The sequence below is a fragment of the Lathamus discolor genome, chromosome 1, assembly GCF_037157495.1.
Source record: "Lathamus discolor isolate bLatDis1 chromosome 1, bLatDis1.hap1, whole genome shotgun sequence".
Taxonomy (NCBI): domain Eukaryota; kingdom Metazoa; phylum Chordata; class Aves; order Psittaciformes; family Psittacidae; genus Lathamus; species Lathamus discolor.
In genome coordinates, this window is record NC_088884.1 from 120,866,144 (window position 1) to 120,889,509 (window position 23,366).

General features: G+C 36.5%; 1 protein-coding gene across 1 annotated transcript in view; it reads right to left on the reverse strand.

Annotated features, from left to right (window-relative positions):
* Positions 1–972: 972 nt before the first annotated feature.
* Positions 973–23,366, reverse strand: part of PDGFC (platelet derived growth factor C) — a 129,607-nt gene continuing 107,213 nt past the window's right edge. The window contains exons 4-6 of the mRNA XM_065693383.1: positions 9,189–9,396; positions 3,293–3,510; positions 973–2,622 (exon numbers count right to left, since the gene is read on the reverse strand). Coding sequence (XP_065549455.1) covers positions 2,506–2,622; positions 3,293–3,510; positions 9,189–9,396 — 543 coding nt within the window. The 3' untranslated portion in view covers positions 973–2,505. The remainder of the gene's footprint in view (positions 2,623–3,292; positions 3,511–9,188; positions 9,397–23,366) is intronic.

Sequence of the window (23,366 nt, forward strand, 5' to 3'; positions counted from 1 at the left end):
TGATGCTTGGCAAGAGGATGGCAAACAGGAGGGATGGTGATTTTGAATCAGATGAGATACACGGTACTGCGAAGCACAGGGATGTAAAGAGCAAAGGGATACAGAGGTCAGATGCAGGTCTACAGCAAGCAATTGGGAAGGAAACTGGTACAAGAAACTGTTAAGGAAGGAAGGGAGCTAACAGAGGGGCAACAGAAGAAATACTTGTGACATTTGGAAAACATTACTCCTCATACCCATAAATACCCACCCTAAAGTGGATGTTGTGCCTTCTTTCACTACCAAGTCTACAGAGATGATGATAGCTCCTGTATTTTCTATAGCAAAAATTTCTGTAATTGAATCACATTTTTCAATTCTTCTGCTGAATTAGGAAGCCAGAAGCTATGATTTCTGATTTTATCTCAACTTGCTTTTCAAAAGCTCTTTAAATGACAAAAAAAGGACAATATTAATTGGAACAAAATCCCCAACATCCCTGCAAAGAACTCATTATTCTGGTCAAAGACTCAAAATTCAGGTAAACCAGGTTTCTCATGTATCTGTAATTCTGCATTCTGATAAAGGGCTAATATTCAGACGCGATTATTTTATGTCACATTTACACCAGGTATTTTTCTTACTCAGTAGGAGGTGGAGGGTGGGCAAAACAGACCAGCTACGACAGAATCAGAAGCCACCTGAGAATTTTCCAGAATTGATATCAGAAATTCATACCAACTTGCAAAAACCTTCACATTAACACAATTTTGAACATTTTTAATGTTTATGCAAATAGCATCACATTCCTTCCTCCCTCTTTTTCTTCTTGTGGACTTCCAGTAAAGCAGAATTAATAAAGTGGAAGCCTTGTAACAGAAGACTTGTTTTTAAACTGATTTTTAAAAAGGTAAATAGAAAATCACCTTCTTTAACTTTTCCCATTATTGAATATTGAGCAGATACAAATATGCAACCACACAGAAACACCTATTCTCCCAAAATTAGCATTATTACTTTATTTCGTGATTCATTACAATCTGCAAATCCAATAGTCAAAAAAATAAACTAGGCATAATGTTAAAGCATTTTACAAGCAAAATACTTTACTGTTTCCTTTTCAATTTGCATAGGGCAGAATAAGGGTATTGGTTAAGGAATATAATGTACAGAAGAACAAAACCATAGTTCATCAAACTGTTCTGAAGAGTGTTATGATCCTGTGAGTGAACAGTACTTAAACTTTTATAACTGTCAGCAGAAAACCATACACTTCAACATTAACAAGGCTGCCTTCCCATGACCATGGTGCATCACGAAGACTGCAAGCCACTGGGCTTCTTATGTTGTAGATCATTCTACTTTCAAGAAATTAAAAGAAGTTAAACAAGCCAGAATGCATCTATCTATGCTCATTTCTTTTCTACCTGAACAAGGCCAGTATCGAGAGAGGGAATTTTCAAAGTCAGCTTCTGAAACTGCTTACAGTAACATCTGTCTCTCGTATTTTCAGTGTCACGCAGCTAGCAAGCTTAGAGCTTCATCCACACGTCTCTGTGCATTATTCCTGTGCATCCAGGTAAAAACTGGCATTTTTTTCACTGTGTAGTGACCAACTGCAAAGAGATCATGCTCCTTTTCCCATTGTTACCACATCTCTGTTCCTCCAACTGTACAAATCTGGCTTTAAAGTCTCACAAAACTAAAAAATAGTTGATCTAGGTTGTAATAAAAAAAAAAAAAAGAATATTAAATACCTTTGGTAAAAATAGATATATTTAACAAGTTTAGAAAAAGCAAATAGTTATGTTGTCAAAAGGAGAGTATAAAAATGTACACGATAAAAAATAACAAACAAACAAAAAATCATCAGCCATAGTAGTAAGAATAAAGGCGCTGTTCTTTTCAATGTTTGCTTCCTTAGCTCATGTTATTGTCCAGTCTTCTTTCTAAAAGGCAGGAGCTTTATTAGAGCTTATGGAAAAATCCAGTCCTTCCTACCAGCATTAGGCAAATTATGTTTAATTCAGAACAAGGCAGTCTGTTTTAACCCAAGTTTATACAACAGAGAATGCTTTGATTTAGAGTACATAGGAGTAGTTGAACACAGAAAGATAGATTTCAGGTGTTTTCAAACAGAGGCCAGATGCACTGGAGCTGTAGAAATGAGACCGCCAGCAGGATCAAGTCTCCATGATGTGAGCCTTCTAACTTTGTTTTTAATCCTAAATTTAAATCCATGTGTTGTTAGGAAAATTGTGGGGAAACAAACACAATACATTTATTTTAAATCCCTTATTGATGCCTTTCTCCCATCCTCTTAGTGGGCCTCCAAACAGAGCTGTCACACAACATATAATCCCAGTTTGGCTTCTCCTCTTTTTAGAGCTCACTGTAAATCTTGAAGATGGAAGATCCCCGAAGCAAACAACTGAGATTACAGAAGGAGATAATGCACAAGCCCCATAATAGAATCAGCCATTGATTGAATGTGCTTTGAAAGAAAACAGCACAATTAAATCATGTTTATCCTTCAGTATTCCCTTTGCACACACAGTCACACTCCTCGTGGTGTTCCAAGGGTACATCTGTCAATGATTTATGCAATCCTCGAACACCAATCCTTGGCTTCAGCTGAAGAACCTGAAGGAGAAGAACCCAAACATCAAGAAAACAGCAAGTGCTTCATCATACACCAAGTCTAGGAGCTAGATAGCACTGGAAACACACTAGGTGAGAGAAAGCACATTAAAAGAAATAAGCTTTATTCAGCTGAATTTATTAATTTATTCCACCCACTAATTATTATTTTTGCTTCTAGCTCAAGCCTTTACAAAACCAATTAAAACATGTTGAGCAGATACTTGCTTTTATCAAAGAAGTCTTGCAGTTTCATATTTCTATTATTTAAGGACTAATAGCATACTTAACCCAATGGAATTAATAGATAATTCTACAATAAATGCTTTTAGTTATAGATTTATAATGGAAATGAACAGGTATCTGTTCCTTCATAAAGTTCACATCTACCACTAGAGAGAGCTGAACAAGGACGTGTGGCTGTGGTGAATCTGAACTGCACCAGTAAACAAATACCTCAGGAATGACTTAATAGTTCCACAGAAAAGTGTTTTAACAAGGGAGATATTGCCCTTTTTTATGTAACACTTCATAAAAATGGTAAAAAAAAATAATTTACTATAAGAGCAATATATAAAATTCAAAAATATAGTGGTGCATTCCTATAGTAAAAATAAATTCCTTAATTGGCTTTCAGTATTTCCAAACATGCAAATGTAAAAAAAGCACTTACCTCATGGTACTTTTTGGTGACTTTTGTTGGTACACATTGGCATTCATTGCAACTCTGATGACAACAGGCACAGTTTCCACCACAACGTTTAACCAGAAGACACAATGGCCAGAAGATGGTGTCTGTTCGCTTCAGCTCCTCCCTCAGTGACACTGAGAAGTTGCGAGGAGTACAACTATACAGCCGCACCTCCTCCTTTAGGAGGTTGAGATCAACCACTGCAAAAAGACAAACAAACTGGTGCTTTTCAGATTCATAACCAAACTTCATTGGTGGGAAACCAACTTCAGCAGTGCAGAACACTTGAGGAAAGTTCATTTTCGTGCAGGTGGTACAGGTTCAGCACACAAGTCTAATACTGCAGTTATAGGAATAACATGTAACCTAAATGGAATTACTCTTGTATAGGAATATTCACCAATTATTTTATAAGTCTGGTAGAGTTGGTTCAAATGAAACAAAGCAAGCTTTGGCTACTACGTTCCAATACATGTTTTATCAAATCAACCATAATGGAGTTCCCTTTGTTTATGTTCATATGCTGAGCGAGCTCTCGTGTTGCTATTCTATATAAATTTTGGATTGGAGAAACACACATAGCAATTAAGAATCCTGAAAACCTCCAAGCACATTTTAAATTCATTTGCATAAAGCATTCAAACTTCTTGCCTGCTGACATTTCAATTACTGCTTCTCTGCAAGGACAATGCAAGTATAAGAAAGAATGAAACAAGTCATATCTAAGAGGAACACACTTCCATGGACTTCAAGAAGTCATAATCAGTGAGTAATGTAGAAACAACAAATAAAGGCACAAGTATGTGTATCTGTATAACTATTAGTAGGTTCCATTTTCCCCTCTTCCTTCACAGCAGCATAGATATATATTTCTGTTGCTTCTCTAAGTTTTATTTTCACTTAATGTGCTTTAAATAAAATACAGCTTCTCCTTGCAAGCACCTAACTTGAAGTGCAAGTTAAAGATATTAATATTTGGCACCTGTTTCCCTATAAACTGGTTCCACTGTATCACACTAAAGTTTCACTATGCCAGTGGTTGAACATCAAGCTCATGAGAAGATCTGAATCAGGCCAAGCTCCTTTAGGTTCACCTTAGCTGCGTAGCAGAGAAATAACAGGTCTTCAGTTCAGACTGAAAAACACTGAACTTGTTTAGTGAAAAAAATAATACTTTTTAGCCCTTTTTTTCTTTTTTGGTGAAAAGCAGTGCAATTTCATGTATTTCAGAAAAGCCAGACTAGAATGATCACAATCTGGGATCACAGAATGATCACAGTCTGGGATCACAATCTGGGGTCATTTGTCCTCTCCAAACCTACCACCAGTAGCTAACAGATGTCATGTCTAATTCACAGGGGTACTTTATATGGTAAAAAAAAAAAAAAAAAATTAAAAAAAGAAAAGAAAAAGAAAACCCAATGATAATATGGCTACTGAGATAACTGAAATAGAGGTTTTGAACAGAGCAAAGCCCTTAAAAACAACTGGGTTTGAGCTAAACCAAGAAGAAACTAGGGGAAAAAATAAGCAAGTGCATTGATGTTACTTGACAAACACTTTATCACTATTGCTAGCAGTTTGTAAATAAAAAGATATAAAACTAAAATATTTTCCTGATCTGAATCACCTTCTAGAGAAATACTTTTCCCCTCTACTGTGTGAAGAGTCTCTAGAGATCACAAAGGAGAACTTCATCCTACCAAGGCAGGATAATACCTCTCAATTCTAGTTAAACATGTAAAAAAAAAAAAAGAGAGAATTTAGAAGCTGTATTTCTCTAGTAGAAAGGCTCACTAGTATTGTCCCAGTTATTTATATACCAGATCTTTGGGTAGCAGTTTCATCCCATACTTCTTCAAAGATTTCTTTTGCAGACCATATCCATATACTGGCATCCATAAGTAAGGGTTTAGTGTTATGAAAGGTCAGTTAAACACACTGAGGCCTTTTCTCTGCTTGCACTTACAGCTGAATGCCAAGCTGGGGCATTTCATTCCATCACTATCAGGTTAACATAGGCTCCTAAATAAACAATCACATTTTTAAGAGCAAGGAGTGTGTAATAACTCCAATGAAGTTACTGATAGGATGCCAGCCTGCCTCCCACACTGCAAGAGCATTCCTTGGAGAAAGCTGAGAAGGGAGCAGAGGAAAAAAGAGACAAAACTTCCGGGGGAGAGATTCACTCTGAAAATTAGAAATTATTTAAGCTCTTATGATCAACTAATAGCTGCAGGTTGAGTCATTTAGAGAGTGAACATGTCTACTTCCATTAATCAAGGACTGTGGATAGGAATGGAGGAGTATTTTCTCCCATTATGTTTTTAAACATATAGTAAGTGAACTGTCCAAATTAAGATAAAATGTCTAATGCATGAGAGAAATGCTAGTTTTGCTAATCTGGTAGATTTCTACAGAGACTGACATGCTTGGTACAGTGAATTTCAAGAAGCTAAGCCTATGCGTCCTAACACAATTGCTGCTCAGCTCTTCACCATGAGAAATTGAAAACAGAAGCTGGGAGCTGATGCCTCTTCCAGTAAGCCCAACAACCAGTGGCAGACATACGCCTGTGTGGTTGCATGCTTCTCCGTTACCTCCTGCCTACTGGCAGCAGTGGAGGAATGTAAGCAGTGGAGTAATGCACCTATTTCCCTAGTCGTACTAGGGAAATGTATAGTTGTACTAGTTGTATGCATAACATAAAGAAAAGAGCAACACGCTAAAATGACCAGCAACTGCATTACACATTTTGTCTCAAAATTGGAATGAATTTGAACTCTGCAGACCTGATTTTAAATTTTAAAAAGGTTGTTTTGTTTTTTTTCATTTTTAAAAAGGTTCTATGGAAGAACACACAATCAGCTCTTTGTAAGTGCCTTTTAGTGTGCCTTGCTGTTATAACAGGCTTCAGGAGAGATGAAAAATGTCATGTTTGGTTTCCATGTTTTACAATGCACTAAGGTATATTGCTATTCTACCTCACAGTGAACCCTCGCCCTACCTTGTGTAATTCAGTTTCATTAAAAGGTCTGTGGCAAATTTATCTAGTGCTTATATAATCACTTCTTTGAAGTGTGTGAATGAAGCTGTTATTTTTTCAAAGAGTATCTGTCTGTCCAAAATTTATTTTAACACACTGTGGGCACGAAGCTAGATGAGAGAATGTATATATTCCCTTAAAAGTGTTTACTTAACCACAATAAAAGGTTATGTGGATTTCCCAAGTGCACTGAGTTACAGTACCTGTTATAATGTGAACATTTAAACACTCCTTCAACTTGGCTTCCACTCATGTATCATGTTTGACACAACAGTCAAAGTTCTTTTGTCTAGCACTAGCTTGGGAGGAATGGGAGGTTCTGCAGTAGCACATGAATGGGAAACACTAAAATAAGAGGAGAAGGGGGAAAAAGGGAGAAAAAAATAATGTAGATGCAGGTAGGACTACAGTAAAGTCTATTTCAAAAGTGAGCTTTCACTGGCATGTACAACTGAAGTAATCCATTTTCACACCAGTCTGAAAGTAACTGTGTTCTGCAATTGGCAATATAACAGTCTGGCATCCTGCAGAGTCTGGTACCTATAGAGTACCATGGGGAGCTCTCCCAAAACATTTTTCCAGCTGGATGGTGCTCCCAAATTCAACAAAACAAATACTGATTGGGGCACTTGTGTGTGGGCACAGATAGCAGCAGGTTGATTTTCATTCTTAAGCACCTTGGAGATGTTCCTGGGAGTGCAAGTTTCTCACTGGCTCCTACAATAGGACAGGGCAAAACCCCAAAGGAGTGAAAAAGACACACAGCTATACAAGAAAAGCATCTAATAAGGACTATGGCTGTATTGTGACTCCTTTCTTAAGCAGACTTCAAAATATGCTGTAATGATTATGCATAGATTTCTATGGGAAGTGATGGGATGATTTTTTTTGCACAGCAAAATGTATTTTATTTGTAAGCATCCTTAATATTATAAAAGAATTTAGAACTATAGTTAGACATCAAAGCCTCTGAACTTAGCATTTCTTCTTTCCTGGCTGGAAGTTTTTGGAAGCATTTTATCTGGATAAAACATCAGATACAGAAGTTCTATGGAATTCAGGCTGTCTAAATATAGTCTTTTTCACACGAATTGTTAAGTAGAAGTAGAGGAAAATTCTCTACATAAAGTAACATATACTATTAATTACATTTTCATTTAATCTAGACATAAACTGATGTTTGTCTGTGAAAGCAGGACAGTAATTTAGCTTTTACTAAATACCACAATAATAAAACTGATCTGATTACAGAATCAAAGACCTTGATAAAAACCAAAAATTTTAGGGCATGCACTTCTCCCAGACATTTCTTTAAAACTTTTTAAATACAGCAAACATGCTACTGGAAGGAGTAACATGTACTAAAAAAGAAGAAAACAACAAAAAAATGTTTTGAGTTTTGCTCTCCCTATTTACTGAACAGACCTAACAGTTCATACTATGTCATATCAACTGGACATATTTTCCACCTCAGGCAATTACATTACACACTCAGTAATGTAGTCTGTGGGTGGTCTCTTAATGATAAATATGGCAATACCATGATATGTTTATTCAGTGGAAAAATCTATTTCAGCATCTAATTAGGAGCCTTTAAAAGATTTACTCTGATAGTTACTTTCTAAGATATGTCTTGCAGGGAGTTGCTTTTGTCTATATAGATGTTATCCAGCACCTGCATTTTAGTTTATGTAAGGTTTCAGAAATCACATTTTGTTTTTCTCCCACTTACTGTATGCTTATGGCATACATTTGGCAAATACTGAACCCCTTTAAGTAGGAAAGTGTTAAATGACTATCTGAAAGGCATAGTCCATTGCTGAAAGCTTTTAAATAGATTTCCTCCTCTTTGGCTCTTGATTCAGTTGCTGTGCATATCGCTGTAGCAACAGGTAGGGTAGAACGGTTGATTTTTACGCTCTGATCCAAGAATTAGCTGTCAAAAACTTGAATTTGAGTTATGGAAGGGTTTAATTCTTCCTTTTTTCTTGCAGATCAGATGATAACCTAGCTTATGTTTGTCAGTACAGGAGCCTATTAATTTATGCTCATATGTTTTCATTTTCATGCTGTATGGTGGGCAAGGAAGGAGGTGTTGCCTGCATGCTATCCATCCACATGGTATCCATAAACATGAAGTACTAGGCATCTGGATGATATGGCATAGAAAATTCACAAGTGTCACATGCAGATGGAAGAAAATGTCTTGCTGAACAAGAAATAGCTCCACAAGTCTCAAAATATGTAATCTACTTTACATCTGATTAAACTAGTAACGCACGATCAAACTGGACACGGACACAGGGATTTCATAAGGTATCATGGAAGAGAAAGACTTAGCTAATTGCTCTCAATTCATACAGTATAAGTAAATAAACCAATCACTCAATGATACAGGAAGTGTAAGAAATTCCCTACCTCAAACACAAAGGAAAGTTTTTCCCCTCCACAAAAAACCTCACAAAGTCAGATACTGTCACTCAGCCAAGATGCCCTCCTACTTTGCGGAAAAGATCTCTCAGGTTCCCTGCAGAAGACTACCCTGCCTGCTTCTATTTATTTTTTTTTTCTCCCTTTGTTACTTTATCCTGATAAATTTCTTTAAGTTCTGAGTTTAGTTATTGTCCTTTTTCAGATACTGTAACAGTGAGAAGAGCTAACAACAATGATCTCTGCTGTATTTCTAACAAATTCCTCTCTTGGAACCAAAATATAAAGTTTGGAACCAAAATACAATGCTCTTAATTACTGTTAATTTGTTAACATTTTAATTTGTTTCTTAAGAAAACATACCCGGAGAAAGCTGCAAGGCCAGAAAGAAGAGTAATTTACCTCTTGATTTCCTCCCATGAATATATGCCTTTCCAAGAAGTTGCCACGTTGGCCTGTACAAATCTTCCAAATCCAGTTGCCAACGATCTGGTTCAAGGTACCGGATAAGCTCTTCCACTGTACTAAATCCAGCAACGGCATTGTTTAATACATCTAATGGTAAAGATGATGGGGGAAGCAATGATGGGCTAGGTGCTTCCGTGTGGTGCTGCAATCAAAGCCAAGAGAAGAGTACCAAGTCAGAGGGTTAATGGATCTGCTTTGATGAATTGCTATACTTTATGAAGTTATGTATCTGGGAAAGTTTATAAGTGGCTAGATTGTTTCTAATGTACAGTTTACCTTATAAGACAAATGACAAGAGTCAAAAAGTACCTAATTACTCTTCAGCAATAACTGTAAACAAACTTCCACTAGACAGTTTTCCCACTTCTTACATTCCTAGCCTTGAGGATAGCATGCCACTATACCTGTTCTTTGAAGAAGTTCACTGAGTGACAGACCATATTTCTATTTTAGAAACAGAACAAAGAGTCATTTGAAAATATGGCCCCATGAATGGCAATTACTGTAACACTCAAGAAATCTAAGGAAATACACATTTCACATGCTGCCTTTCCTCTGAAATCAGCCACAATTTTGTCTTCTGATCTTTCAATGTAAAATATGAATGTAGCCTAGTACAAATATTGCAAATAGCCCCATTCCCATCTAATAGATGCAAAAAATAAAAGGCACCAGTTGTGTTTCACCCAGCACTTAGGTTTCTGGTTAAACAATAATGAAGTAATAACAACATCTGACATTACTATAATTATTTCTCCCTTAAAAAGGAGTAAAACACATTCCCCAAGGATATCAAAAGCACTTAAATGCTGAAACTGAGTACTGAAAAAGTCTATGTATTTTTCCACAGCACAGATCTCATTGAGAAACTCAGGGACATGGGCTATTCAGTCAAAGGCAATTCAAGCAAAGTGAGAATTAGGGCTTTGCTCACTCTACAGTCAATTTTAAAATTAGCATCGATTAGCCTTGCTGAATTTTCCTACCACAATCCTAAACATAATTAAGAACAAAGGACTGAATGTTCTTCCAGTAAGTGAGCTAGCATGCTTCTTGTCCCTTCCCTGTGCAGTGCCTGTTAGTAGTGCACAATATTTCCATATATATTTATATACTTGCCTATACTTATTACGCATTTGTATCTATATACACATATCTATTTAAAAATCCTCTTACAACTTAAGTGTCAAAAATGGCACTCTCAGTACTCTAATATGAAGTGCATACACTAATTTTCTCCACCTGCAATGTCAGCTGAATCGTATTCATTTACCTTTACAAAATGATCACAGAAATTTATATGCAATTTAACAGTTATGTAGGAAAAATAATGAAATAATCCTTGCAACACTACATACTAAACAGCAGTTTTCTTAAGTACATATGCCTATGATAGCTGTATTTCATAGCAATAATTATATCTTCCTTTCTGTGCTCTCAATTCTATTAAATATGCGTCTTAGGTTTCAGCTAATTGTGTGGTTGAAAGGGCATCAAATGGAAGTAACCACCATGCCCTTCTTAATTTTTGCTTCAAGCTTTTTTCTCTCTCCATCTTCCAGAAATGCAGCCACTAGAATGATTTGTGCTGCTTTTTAACTGGGAGTCTTGCAAAAGCAATTAAAAACACAGATCTAGTGTGCAACTACTATTAACTTTACCATATTTTTATCTTGCTAATCTAGCATCATTTCCAATAGGGTGAGTGAAGTAGTTGCTTCCCATTCTGAACGAACGTGGATTTCAAAAAGTTAGAAGTATTTCTTTCCTTCTTCTCTTTACTGCCCAAAATAAAAACATGTTGATCCATCCATTAGGTTATGATAATAAAGTAACAGATTCTGGCCCATAAGTTAAATATTTTCTTTTAGCAAAATATTCTACTCAGCAAGTTTCAAAATAGTGCTGCGACACTATAATTCAGATGGTCAAAAAAGTAAAAATTCCAAAAATTTTCTTCCTGTTTTTCTCCACCAGGATGTATTTGTAACAGTCACATTTCCTGGTTTGAAGGTGTAGGGTTTTGCTAAGGTGAAAAACAAAACAAGGATCAAATGGCAGAACTAGTGACTGATGAAAAAAAAATAATTAAAATTGTCTTCTGTTTCATTTCCAGCTAAAGAATTTACTTTGGTGTCTCACTTCTACAGGGATTTTTTGTTGCCAAAGTAATAGATGGATTCCAGATGAAAATCCATTGGTCTAGAATCTATTTCCGCATTTACGATTTAGGACATGCACACTTCGCAAGAACTAACTCATCGATTTACGTTATTCTGGATCCAATCAGCATACCTGAGCTAAAATGTTATGAGGATATGGTGAATCATTGCACTTAATGGTAACGCAATTAAAGTTGTCATCACTTTCTAATCATTCTTACAGCGAATCAAAACAGCAAAATTGCACAACTTTGAAGGTGAATGTTTCAGAAAAAAGTAATTAAAATCTCAAGATTAAGAATGTTTTTCCCAATAATCTCTTAATTTAGTCAAATTAAATGACAGATAAAATGTACCAAAGAGTAAAGGTAATTGGTATCATAAAGCTATACAAGCAGTAATTTATATTTATAACATAGTAATAACATTTATGAAATCACAATTCAGTAAACTGTTTGATATAAATGGCAATTTAAATTATACTCTACATTGCTTTTACTTGCTAATAGATATAATTTTATAACTCAGAACTTTTTGACAGTATATCCAGGGCAGCATAATGGTACTCTTCAACTAAAATTGTACCTTGAAATTTTATACAATTTATAATTTCACTTGGCTTTCTCAAAATCGGGTTTTTTTTTGTGCTACATAGGCAATGTTTACACATGCAGTAAGGTTTTACTCTCAGACACAGCATCAGGAGAAATGACTCAGTGCAAGAAATTAAAACTCAACTTCATTGATGGGACATACTTTTTAGAGCAAGCAAATACAAAACTGCAGCATAACTCTGAAATGCAATATCATAATGGAAACTTCAAAATACTGAAATGTTCGTTAAACGGAGCTTTCCCTCACATCATATAGAAAGTCTATCACTTCTATTAGAACCCTTTCAATTAAATAATCTCAGATAAAAGTCTACATGCCTAGAATTTAATCTACATCTCTCCTGACATTTCTACTCTGCCCCTTGCACCCACCTACATGCCTGACACAGACTGGCATCAAACCACTCCCTGTGCACTGCTACTGACATCAGTACTCAGTGAGTCTCAGAGATGCAATTTCACTGCAGGACAGGGGTGTGAATGCCTCACAAGAGGACCACCAATAAAGCCTAGCTCTTTTGCTGCACAGAGTTGATGCAGCTATACATCTATAGCTAGCATCACCTAACTTACTCCACAGAACTGTATCGTATCTCCCTTAGCAGGTCAGCTAGCACACAAGCAACCTCTGATATAACAGAAATCTCTTTATCTGACAGGGGAGACGTAACTGAAGACAGCAGACACTTGCTTAAGCATAGCAGCTATCCAAATGACTTTCCTGATGGAGACATTGCTGGGAAGTGGTGTTCTCCAAGTTTTTCTACAATAACTACTAATTGACAGTAAAACATCTTTTCTGTCATAGCAGCACATGCTCAATTAATACCAATGTTTTAGGCTTGAGACCACTTTTTCATTTTTTTGACAATGCATGAGTAATTTCTGTCAAGACAGTTTGAAAAATACATCAACAAGTTCTTTATTTTAATGTGATTCCTCTCATAAACAAAACACTACGGGTTTTGGTTTTGTGCCTAGCAAACTATTTCAATTTACTTTAATAGGAATAAACATGTTTAAAACCAAGATAGAGCCAAACAGTTGCATCTTTATTGTTATTTAAAATGATTCAGGAAAACACAGGGCTTCTGCTGCCCAGTAGAACAGCCAAGAATGACAATTAGTGTTGGATCAAACAGAATTTTGATTAGGTCTGTTTATATTGTATTTATGTAGGTATACATCACACTATCAAAACAAATACCTTATAGAAATGCCCTATGGAGTTTACAAGCATGAAAGACAGGCCAACAGACCAGATGTAGGCAACAGTTCAAGATATGGGCTTGGAAAAAATTAAGAAGGTAATACATAAAGACTAACTTCACAAAACTATCCAGCTCTGAAGATTATACAGAACAACAGTACCCTAGAAGAAAATTAGGGAATAAAATGCATTTTATGGTGCTCACAATGTTAGTCGTGCCCTATTAAAGGAATCAAAGCTACATCTTGTCTCTTTCTCAAAAAGGAAAGTATAGGATGCTCTTATAATGTAAAATAAGAAGTATTATAGAAGTATAAAAAATTATATTTACTTCTTACAGAAGTAAAATAAGGAGACAACCATCACTGAAGCAGTAAATCTGAATAAAAACTGCAACAAATGAATTTGAAATTACCTAGTTGAAGCTCAAACCTAAAGGATGATTTAGTATGTAGCCTAACTTGAAGACTTGTAATTTCTTGTTCTGACACACAAAGCTTGTGTGATCCTGAGCACAGTATTTAGGCCACAGCTTCATGGTGTTAAGCATCTGGCAGTAACATCTCCTTACGCCAGCATGACTATGTATGCGGCTGTATCACAAACAAGAAATAATCTTTCTGAAAGAGTATTTCTCATTTCCTTTTCTCTTTAATCGCAATCTTATTCACAGTGCAGACCTCCAACAGCTAAGCTGTCACAACCAAAAGCACAGCAGCTGCTAACAGGAACATTTTTAGATTCACTCTGGCACCAGGGATTTCATAGCATGCAGGTTTGTGACACAGCCTGATCAGATCAGTAAAATGATCAATTCCTTGTTCTCACAAGTTCTGCGAAACAATGAATATAGTAAGCATTTACTGGATACTCATTATTGGTTTATCTGAAGAATCTGAAAGTATTTGAGACAGATAAAGGGTAAACTTTGGATAGGAGACTGTATGTTATAACCATTCCCATTCTTCCACCGTCCATCTGTTCTTTCCTTGCACTGAACCTGTTCCAAGGATAAACAACTCAGAACAAAACAGCACCCAACTACAATCCGCACAAGATCAGCTATTAAGCACCATCATAACCCAAGCAAAACCTCTCTTTTTCTCCTGTCTGATAAGGACAGGAATGTCAAGGTACTGCTATTACCCTCTTCCAGTTAAAGGAGAGGCAAGAAGTAATTTTGCTAGTTTGCTGGAGCCAGGAGTGAGGAATTTCATGTTTAATAATGCAATCACCGAGCTAAGACTGGAACAACAAAAACAAGTGAGTCAAATACTTGGCATGACAAGACACTTACAAGTAGTGAATAATACGTCTAAAATAATTCCCTGCCCACAAAAGAAATCCCCACTTTCTTAATTTCTTGTGCTCAAGAAAACATTGTAAAGCATCTTTCTGAGTGAAAACCTATTTATCAGTTGGCATAGTTTGGAGAAACTATCAAACATCGGTATTGTTTTATCAGACTAGACGGGACTTTATAACAAAGAAAACCTTAGAGGAACCTCTGAAAACAAACTAGGATCAGTGCTTTGAAAGAAGTAAAATATTTCTTCTAATGAAATATCCTGACAGTTGGCTTGTTTTTTTTTTTTTTAATTATTATACAGGAACACTCCAAGTCCTGCTTAGATTTAAAGATATGCTCTTGAAACTAATAGTACATGCACATTCTTGTAGCACTCACAATAAAGCCTGTTTTCTGCCTTTATAATCACAGGTAGCCCTCCTATTAGCATCATTAGAAGCTACGAGGGAGAGCAGATATCCAGCTCTTCCCCGAGTTTGCCCCGAGGACATAGAAGCTTCTTGGCAAAACAACAGCTCTTTCTTTTCTCACGTAAGTACATGCAGTAATAACTGAAAAGCCTTTAGAAATCCTGACCTACCTGAAAAAGCACAAACTTCTACTTGCTGGAATGTATGCTGTACAAAACAGCTAACCCGTTTGTGAAAGTCTGTGACTTGTAAAGACATCTTCTCTGTGCAACATTAACCTGCACCACTGCCATGCAAAATGTGAGTCCTGTTCAAGTAGTAATGTAGAAGGAAGTGGAGACAATCTGTAGCTGGGCTGGTGAGCAACCACCTAAGCAGAGAAATCAAGTTCCAGGATCCTCTTCTTGTGCCTCCAGCAAAGGAATAAAAAAAGAGAAGGAGCAAAGGCAGATAATCTATTTAGACTGCAAAGCCCAGGAACAAGGCACGGATGTTTACTTGCATGTGACAGAGATGGAAGCCAGGAAGGCCAGCAGAGTTCCCATCCATTGCAGCACTTCTTACTTCTTTAGCTGGTGTAACTGCCACGGCAGTGGGGATGGTTGCATGAGAGTCACTGCAGCTCCAGGGCTGCTAAGCAGGTAGGTATGGTAAATTAAGCTCCACTGGCACTGAAATAAACATGCATCTATTAAATCCTCCTCACTTCAGAGAGTTAACCTCTGCCAGTCACATGAAATACAGGTAGGGACAGCAACTCTCCTCAATCTAATCAGCTACTGCACATGAGATCTGGAACGCAGGGTGACAACCCCCTCTTTACTTACTGAACTTCCAGTTCTCTTGTTTTCACAGGAATTTCCTGTTCTTACATTTTGCTAACACTGCTTATCAAAAGCTTGTTTAGCTTCTCTTCATATACATGGCAAGGCTTCCCTTTTTTCTCACTGAGGACCTTATTTACTCGATATCCATGCACTTGCACCAGTCTATACCTTAAAACCAGACAGAGATGGCTTTCCAAACTCTACATGGGTGTTTTTGTTACAGCACTTTGAGGGTTGTTTCCCAAATTGTGCATCATTTCTACTCTCCATCACCACCAACAGGAGAAATGTCACAAGGGAAATGAGTAAGTTCATGCCTTTCCGTCTCTGCTTGTGACAGGTGTGAATAAAGGAATAAAGATGTGTAAACGTAGTGTCAAAGTGTAAAAGAGGGAGCACTCTAACATTTCCTCAGGTTAAAGTTTTGAGATAAAATATATTTTGGAAAAGTTTTAAATATTCCCCTGGACAGAGCTTCTGTGCAGTTCACAGCTAAGGCCTGTTACTCCAATTGTGCTGGAAGCAACTGGGAGATGCTCTCAAGGAAATGAGCAGCATGGAAATAGCACAGGATGTCACTAATCATCAGCATTCTTCTAGCAAATTGCAGCTTTTTGGCTGAAGCCTGTGCATACTGACACCCTTCAAAATACAGAACAGAGGTGTGTCACTTTGTGAAGACAAAGATGACACGTATCTACAGCAAGCTCATAAATGCTCAGAGGATGCTATCAATATCAATAACCTCTGGGAGCCATTTTCAAAATGCTTTAGTGATTTAGTTAGTTCTCATCATAAATATCTACAATCACATATGCATACACATATATGTGTGTTCATATATGTGTAAAAATACATTCTGCTTGCTGGCTCTGTCATGAGCATCTCTGGCAACTGCAGAAGTCTCAAAACATTAAGTGTACAATCCTTGCAACCCCTAGAGTACATAAAGCTTGCAGACTGAGCTTGCTAGTTGCAAGGGAAGTTGAGTTTTGATGCCTTTTTACCTTTACCATGGGTTTTTTATTATATTTGCTCACATTAGGGATTTGTGGATGTTGTCCTGAATAAGAGTCTAGAGAGAAAACTCAAAGACCTCTCATGACTTGGACAAATTTAGACTTAGTAGCCAAGGACTCAGCTTTATTCTGAAAGCATGTCCTGAAGTACTGAGTTGAACAGGGAGCATTTAAAAGCAAACATTTAGTCTTAAATGAATCAGGTCTAATAGTACATAATCCCTGAGTTTTGGTTCCTATGAAGTCCTTGCAGCAGAGTAATATCTTACTCGCAACTACTTGGAAAACCTTAATTTTTAGTGAGCAGTCTTCTTCTTTATGCATCGCTCTCTTCTAAATGAGACTTTAAAGACAATTTGCAGTGAGCTCTCCCTACTCCATGCAAGTGTATATATATGCCATAAGAAAAAGTCTACCTTTTGTATCCTAGTAACTACAGCAAAATATTTCTTGTATTATATGAATGTTTAATAAAAATATTTAGTCTAATTCAGACCACAGCCAATAGTAATGTCTATATTTTAATACACATTTTAAAGAATACAAAGTGTGCATTTGTGTGTTTATACAAAGTACCTGCTGAAAAACCCTAAAACGAGACTGTGTATAGGCAAAATGAAGTCCCAAAACAATTTACTGAGGTACAGTTTCTTTCACCACAAAATCATCAGATCTTTGGAGAAATTCCTGTGATGTCTCTTGTTGCTTGCATTACGGTGCTAAAAGAAGCAAAAAACCCCTGATGTCTAGGAAATCATCATCTCCAAGTCTAATGGGAACTTTTTATACGCACAGAACTGTCCTAAACAAATTAACAGCTGCAATGAACCATTTGAATGTGAGGAACATGCGAGGGAATGCACATCTTTTATAAGCGCTTGCTATAAGTTTGGTTAAATGGCTTGCAGCAGATGTTGGCAGCAGTCTTCCACCTTGGCAAACCTTGGTTCAGGACAGCTGCTTAACCATTCACACCACCTGGGACTGTGACTGATTCCTCAATGTTAAGGTTTGAAAACACGAAGTATTTTCCTAAATAGTAACTCTGTCCTCCCTATCAACTCTTTCTTACTATACAACAAACTACTCGTCATAAGCACATTTAAAGTTTATCCTCTGCTTTTCTATCTTCTCTCGTTGTTAAAGGGCCATCTGAAGTCTTTACACCCATTTCCAGGGCAGAACTCTACATTAAACACGGGTTGTATTTTTGAATGAATAAGACATTTTCCCCTCACACTGCTCTCACTGAGGAGCTAAAGTAAAACTCTACAGAGACCCTTCTAAAACTACTTCTTCATTATTTCACTGCTTCATGGGTTTCTGAATATATCCACTATCACCTTTTTATATTTCAACTACAAGCTTGAGGTAACCTGGTTTTTGGTTTGTGCTTGAAATGTACTTGTGTTTAAGGCAGTAGGGTACTTCATAACTTTTTTTAACAGCAGTAACAACACTTTGCACTAAAATACTCCTTCATGGATTGTCCAAGATACTTGAATGCATGTATGAGCAGACAGCTGAGTACAAACTGTTTTTAAAATGCTGGTATAAATAAAACCTTTACCTTTATTCTTGTAAATATAAAATCAAATGCAAAAATATATAGGATCAATAATAAATATGTATAAATATTATATACCCTAGCAAGCAATTCTATTGGATGAACCTGATTATTTCTTCCTTGTATATATATAGTACAGTAGCATTACAATTGATATATTTTTGTCCATTAAATGATATTTTCTGGAATGTCCTATTTTAATTAATGTTGTGTTACACCTGCAATTCCTTCCTAGAACAGGAACTTTATAAAGAATTATATTTCAAATACCAAAAACAAGAAAGAGAATCTATTTTATCAGTATTTGTAAGATCCTACCACATTTTTTTACAGTTCAGATCACAAGCGATGTTTAGTGTACGAAGACCCCAGGCTCCAAGAGTTAGCTGAACTTTAGCAGAAAGGAAGAAAAGAATTCCACCACAAATTCATTTTTCCCTGAAACTTGATACTACGAAAGTCCCATATACACACCTGTTGTAGGCTCCCAAGTGGAATAGGTTATACTTCAGTTAGGAGAAGAATTTGCAACAGAATAATCTGAATTATGCTTAAAATGCAAAATTATCATCTAAAAGGACTAATATCATTGTAACTGAACAAGCAGGAATGCAAAAGCCTCAGTACACAAACAAGTCAATGCAAAAGGAGATTCCCACAAGCAGACTGCAGTGAGCATGTAGATACAGTCCAATGAATCTTTGCTCAGACCTTGCTGCAAATGGGGTTATAGGGATTATTAACCACTGAATTTACAGACACCCCAAAACTGATACAGGGAACACACTTGGATCTTTTACGTTTATGATTTACAGAAGGATTTTTTTGTTGTTGTTCTGCACACAAAGCTCTAGTTCTTACTTGACAGACTAGTTTATGAGGAATAAACAGTCAACGTAAGTGCAGCTGTTCTGAACAGAAGAAAGTTTTTGTATGCTCTTCTATGACAGGGGATGTGGTCAGCCATAATTAAAGGACATTGCGTTTGCAGCCCTTTTTTTAAACTACTCATTTTACTCAAAATACATGAATACTTACAGAAAGCTTAACCAAAGCGAACAACAGCAAGTTTTTGGAGTCAGGGAATGAACTGTTCTTTAAGTTCCCTCTAGGTATTAAAAATGGGTAGTTGTTAAGAAAATGTTTACTTATCCCAGTAGGTTCACAAGAGGTTCATCAACACGAAACACTGTTTATTACAATTGGAAAGTGTATTTGGCAAGGACAATGAAAATTACTTCTACAGTGCATGCAATTTTGATCCTTCAGTATACATGTTAAATTGCATTCCACAACAGGTTTCTGTACATTTCATATCACAATAAAAGGAACACACCCAACATTCCTGAACAGCAAACACTGCAAATCAGAGCTTGTCCTGCTTTGAAGGTAGACAGTCCTTGAAGAAAACATTATAGGAAGGAACTTCATTTCTGTCCTCATGTATCCACTCTTAGCGCCATCAAACATGTGAGAGATTACCATATTTTAAGATTTGTGAAGACAAATATTTTACATTGTTTACTTTAAATTGGCTTTATATGTACCATACGTGTCAAAACACAGAGTGGTAGAGACTACGGCTACATTGCCCACCAAGATTCTCACACTGTCTGAACAAGCCAGATTTATAATTTGTAAGCTAGATTTTACAACCCTATACTGCTAACCATAATGTTGTCCTGACATACTCTCAGCATTCAGCTGTATCACTTCTACCTACATATTTTCCACTATCTATCTCTCTTTAATTCCCATCTCATTATACTTTCATATATAACACAGGTATAGTATATATGCTTATACAACAACTAAAAGGCAAAATTAATTGGGAAAGTATGCTTAATAAGAGAAATTAATGAAAAACATTTTAAAAATCCTTGCATTTAGGAATAAAACATTAAAAGCATAAATGCAAAATCATAAGTACAGAAGTCCTGAAGTAGAATAAATAGTTTTACAGGGGACCAAAACCTGAATAGGAGGTAATGTGAACCTTTCACAAAAAAAGCAAATCTCATTCATATGTATTCAGAACAGCATCATAAAGCCAGGTTACTGAGCTCCCAACTACGTCTTGGCTGGAAAAATGTTGAGATCTATCTCCAGCACTTGTAAGATACAGGCAGAGAGAAAGAGAATATTTAATATTTAGAGGAAAGAGCAAGAAGAAAAACAAAACATAAGCTATGATAAAAGATTTAGTGATACAAGTTCCTGTAATCTCGACAAGATGAGGCTGACAGAAGATGCGATAACAAACATGTAAGAGAGCAGCAGATGATCAGCTGTTCCCTAGTCCATCGATGACAGGAAAGATTTATGTTACGTCTTGGAAACGAATTTCATACTATGTAAAGCAGTGCCACAGATGATCAGGGAACTCTCTGAAACCTTTGTCCCTGAACTTCAGGAGCACTACAAATACCTAGCAAGAATGGTCTATTCTACTCCCTGCTCAGAGCAGGACAATGGCTCAGAATAGATCCCACTGAGTTCCCTTGCAGCCTTGCATTTCTGTGATTGCGCTGCATAGCATCCCTCTGGTAACCTTGCTGTTTTTAGAAAACATGCAAAATGCTGAGGGAAATGCTGAACTCTGGAGACAAATTAATGCTAAATTATTTTAAAATCTGAGCTATGCCCCCAAAACTGCTCTGTGTACATAACCAAACTCTAATACACCTTTTTCCTCAGTGGTCATTTCTCCATTTGTACATTTTCATCCTTTAGATTTATTCTATCAATGCTGTAGTCAAGAACTGTATGCCTGTGTAACTAAATATAGACTATTTGACAGAAATACATGCTTTGGGGGTTTTGTTGCATGTCACCCACACGCCCTTAACTCATATGAGAATATGAAAATTAATGGAACTGCTCCAATTTTGGACAATTTAGCTACTTTCTCTCAAAGAAAAGTGAGGAGTCATGGGCTTTTAATGAAAGTTGGCTCCATGGGAGCAGAAGTTCCTTTGGTGGTATCATTTATGATTTCTTTTAAGCCTCAAAACAGTATGTAATATAACCCATTTAAGATGACAGTTTTAACATCAGCTACATAATAAAAGTAGACACATTTCTGCCACGCTTTGCTTTTTCAGTCTCTATGGCTGCCATTTAAAATGGATCCTTCAAAGATGGTTTGAAGGCAGACTACTTCATTCTATTTACAGTAGACTCCCATGAAATTTTATGCTGCTTACAGCACAAACAAATGTATTAAAATAGAACAGGTTGAATTTTAAAGCACCACTACAAGTAACTGCCTTTTTACCAAAAAAAAAAAAAAAAATTTGAACCAGTCTAATTACTTTTATTAGAATTAATAAATATGTTTTTCTTTGTGCGTGCAATTTCTTCGCAGCCCCTTCCTTGACACATGTAAAAAGAAAAAGAAGAAGGAAAGATGAAATCTGCCAAGTAATAAACCCATACTATTAACAAATCCAGTGCGTTGTGGAGCAAATCTCTTTTTCCTGAAGACTGCTGGCAGATCAGTTGACTTCCATTAAGCCTGAAAGAACTTCAGATATAATACTGTCACTGTCCACAGACGTGGCCAAATTCTGACTAATCTGGTCAACTGGATCAAGCCTTTTGATACATATATATATGTATTATTACATAAATTGCAGCTTGTTACCATAATATGAGTAAGGGTGGCACTCTGTAGCAGAAATAACGTAAAAAATCATGCTGACTTATGTTGTCAACTAGGCCATTGATCTTCCTTGTAATGTTCTACACAAGTCTATTCAGGCATTGATTATGGCCCAACTCCTGCAACCAGGACTAACACTACCACACTGACTTAAAGGGATCTCCCTGTGCATGCACACAGCTGCATCTCCTTTCGCATTACTTCTCTGTTTTTACACATTCACTGTGCTGTAAGGGTACAAAGTCAAAACACTTACCTGCACAAGAAAGGAAATACCATACACTAACGCTGCGCTAATCTTAACCCATTTACACAAACTACTTGGCTACCTTGCTTTTGCCTTTAAAGAATGTGAAAGATTTTTATTTCAAAGCATAATTTTAAGACATTTGTAAAGCCTACTTATTGTATTTCTCACATGTATTCTTTTTTATCAGAAAAAAAAGGGCTTTTTAATACCTGTTTGAAAATGAATAATTACACCATGAAACATACTTTTCTGGTTGTATTTATACTTGAAATATTTTCTCCCTCAGTCTCCAATTTCCCCATTCACTGATTCAGGAATACTGGGTGTTTCTGATGATTTCATGTAGAATATATGGAACTAATTACAGAACACAGACATCAAAAACTGTGGTTTTCCATGCTTTAATTGTGGTTTCACAGGCTGCTATTCAGTGCAGTCTAGGAAGTGGTTAGATGTGGGGCTTATTATCAGTTTAAATAAAGACCCAGAGTGTGAGGCACTGGTTCCGCCTGAATTTTCCAGCCAATACAGAAATATGATTTTCTGTGAACTGCAGACATGACCTTCCTTCTGTTCAGCCCAACATTACACAAAGGTGTTGTTTTTTGCGTTAGCCTACTAAACCAAAAGATACTGGCTAACCACAGGCTTATCCTTTGATCAAGACAGAAAGCGTGCTTCAAAACCTCATGATGGATGATGCCTATTTGAATGCTTGACAAAACACTGTTTCGCAAATAAGTCAAGTAAGAAGATAAATTAAGATGATATTAAAAAGGCATTATTTACAAGCATCAATCACTTGAGTATATATCTTGGTATGTTTTTTCCTGGGCACAAGGGACAGTTATTACAATCTGCTGCAGAAGACAGAACAAAAGAAAGGGAAAAGTAAAAGGAAAATTTGCAAGGAAATACTGGTTATGAATACTCACTGATCATAAAATGTAAGAGATCTGTGTGGCTGTTTCTGGTGGAATTTCTTGCACCTGCCCTGCACAGTGAAGCCCCATGCTATTATCTGTTTAAAGAAAAGCTACTTGTTCTGAAGGTCCTCAGTAAGAAAAATGAACCATAATT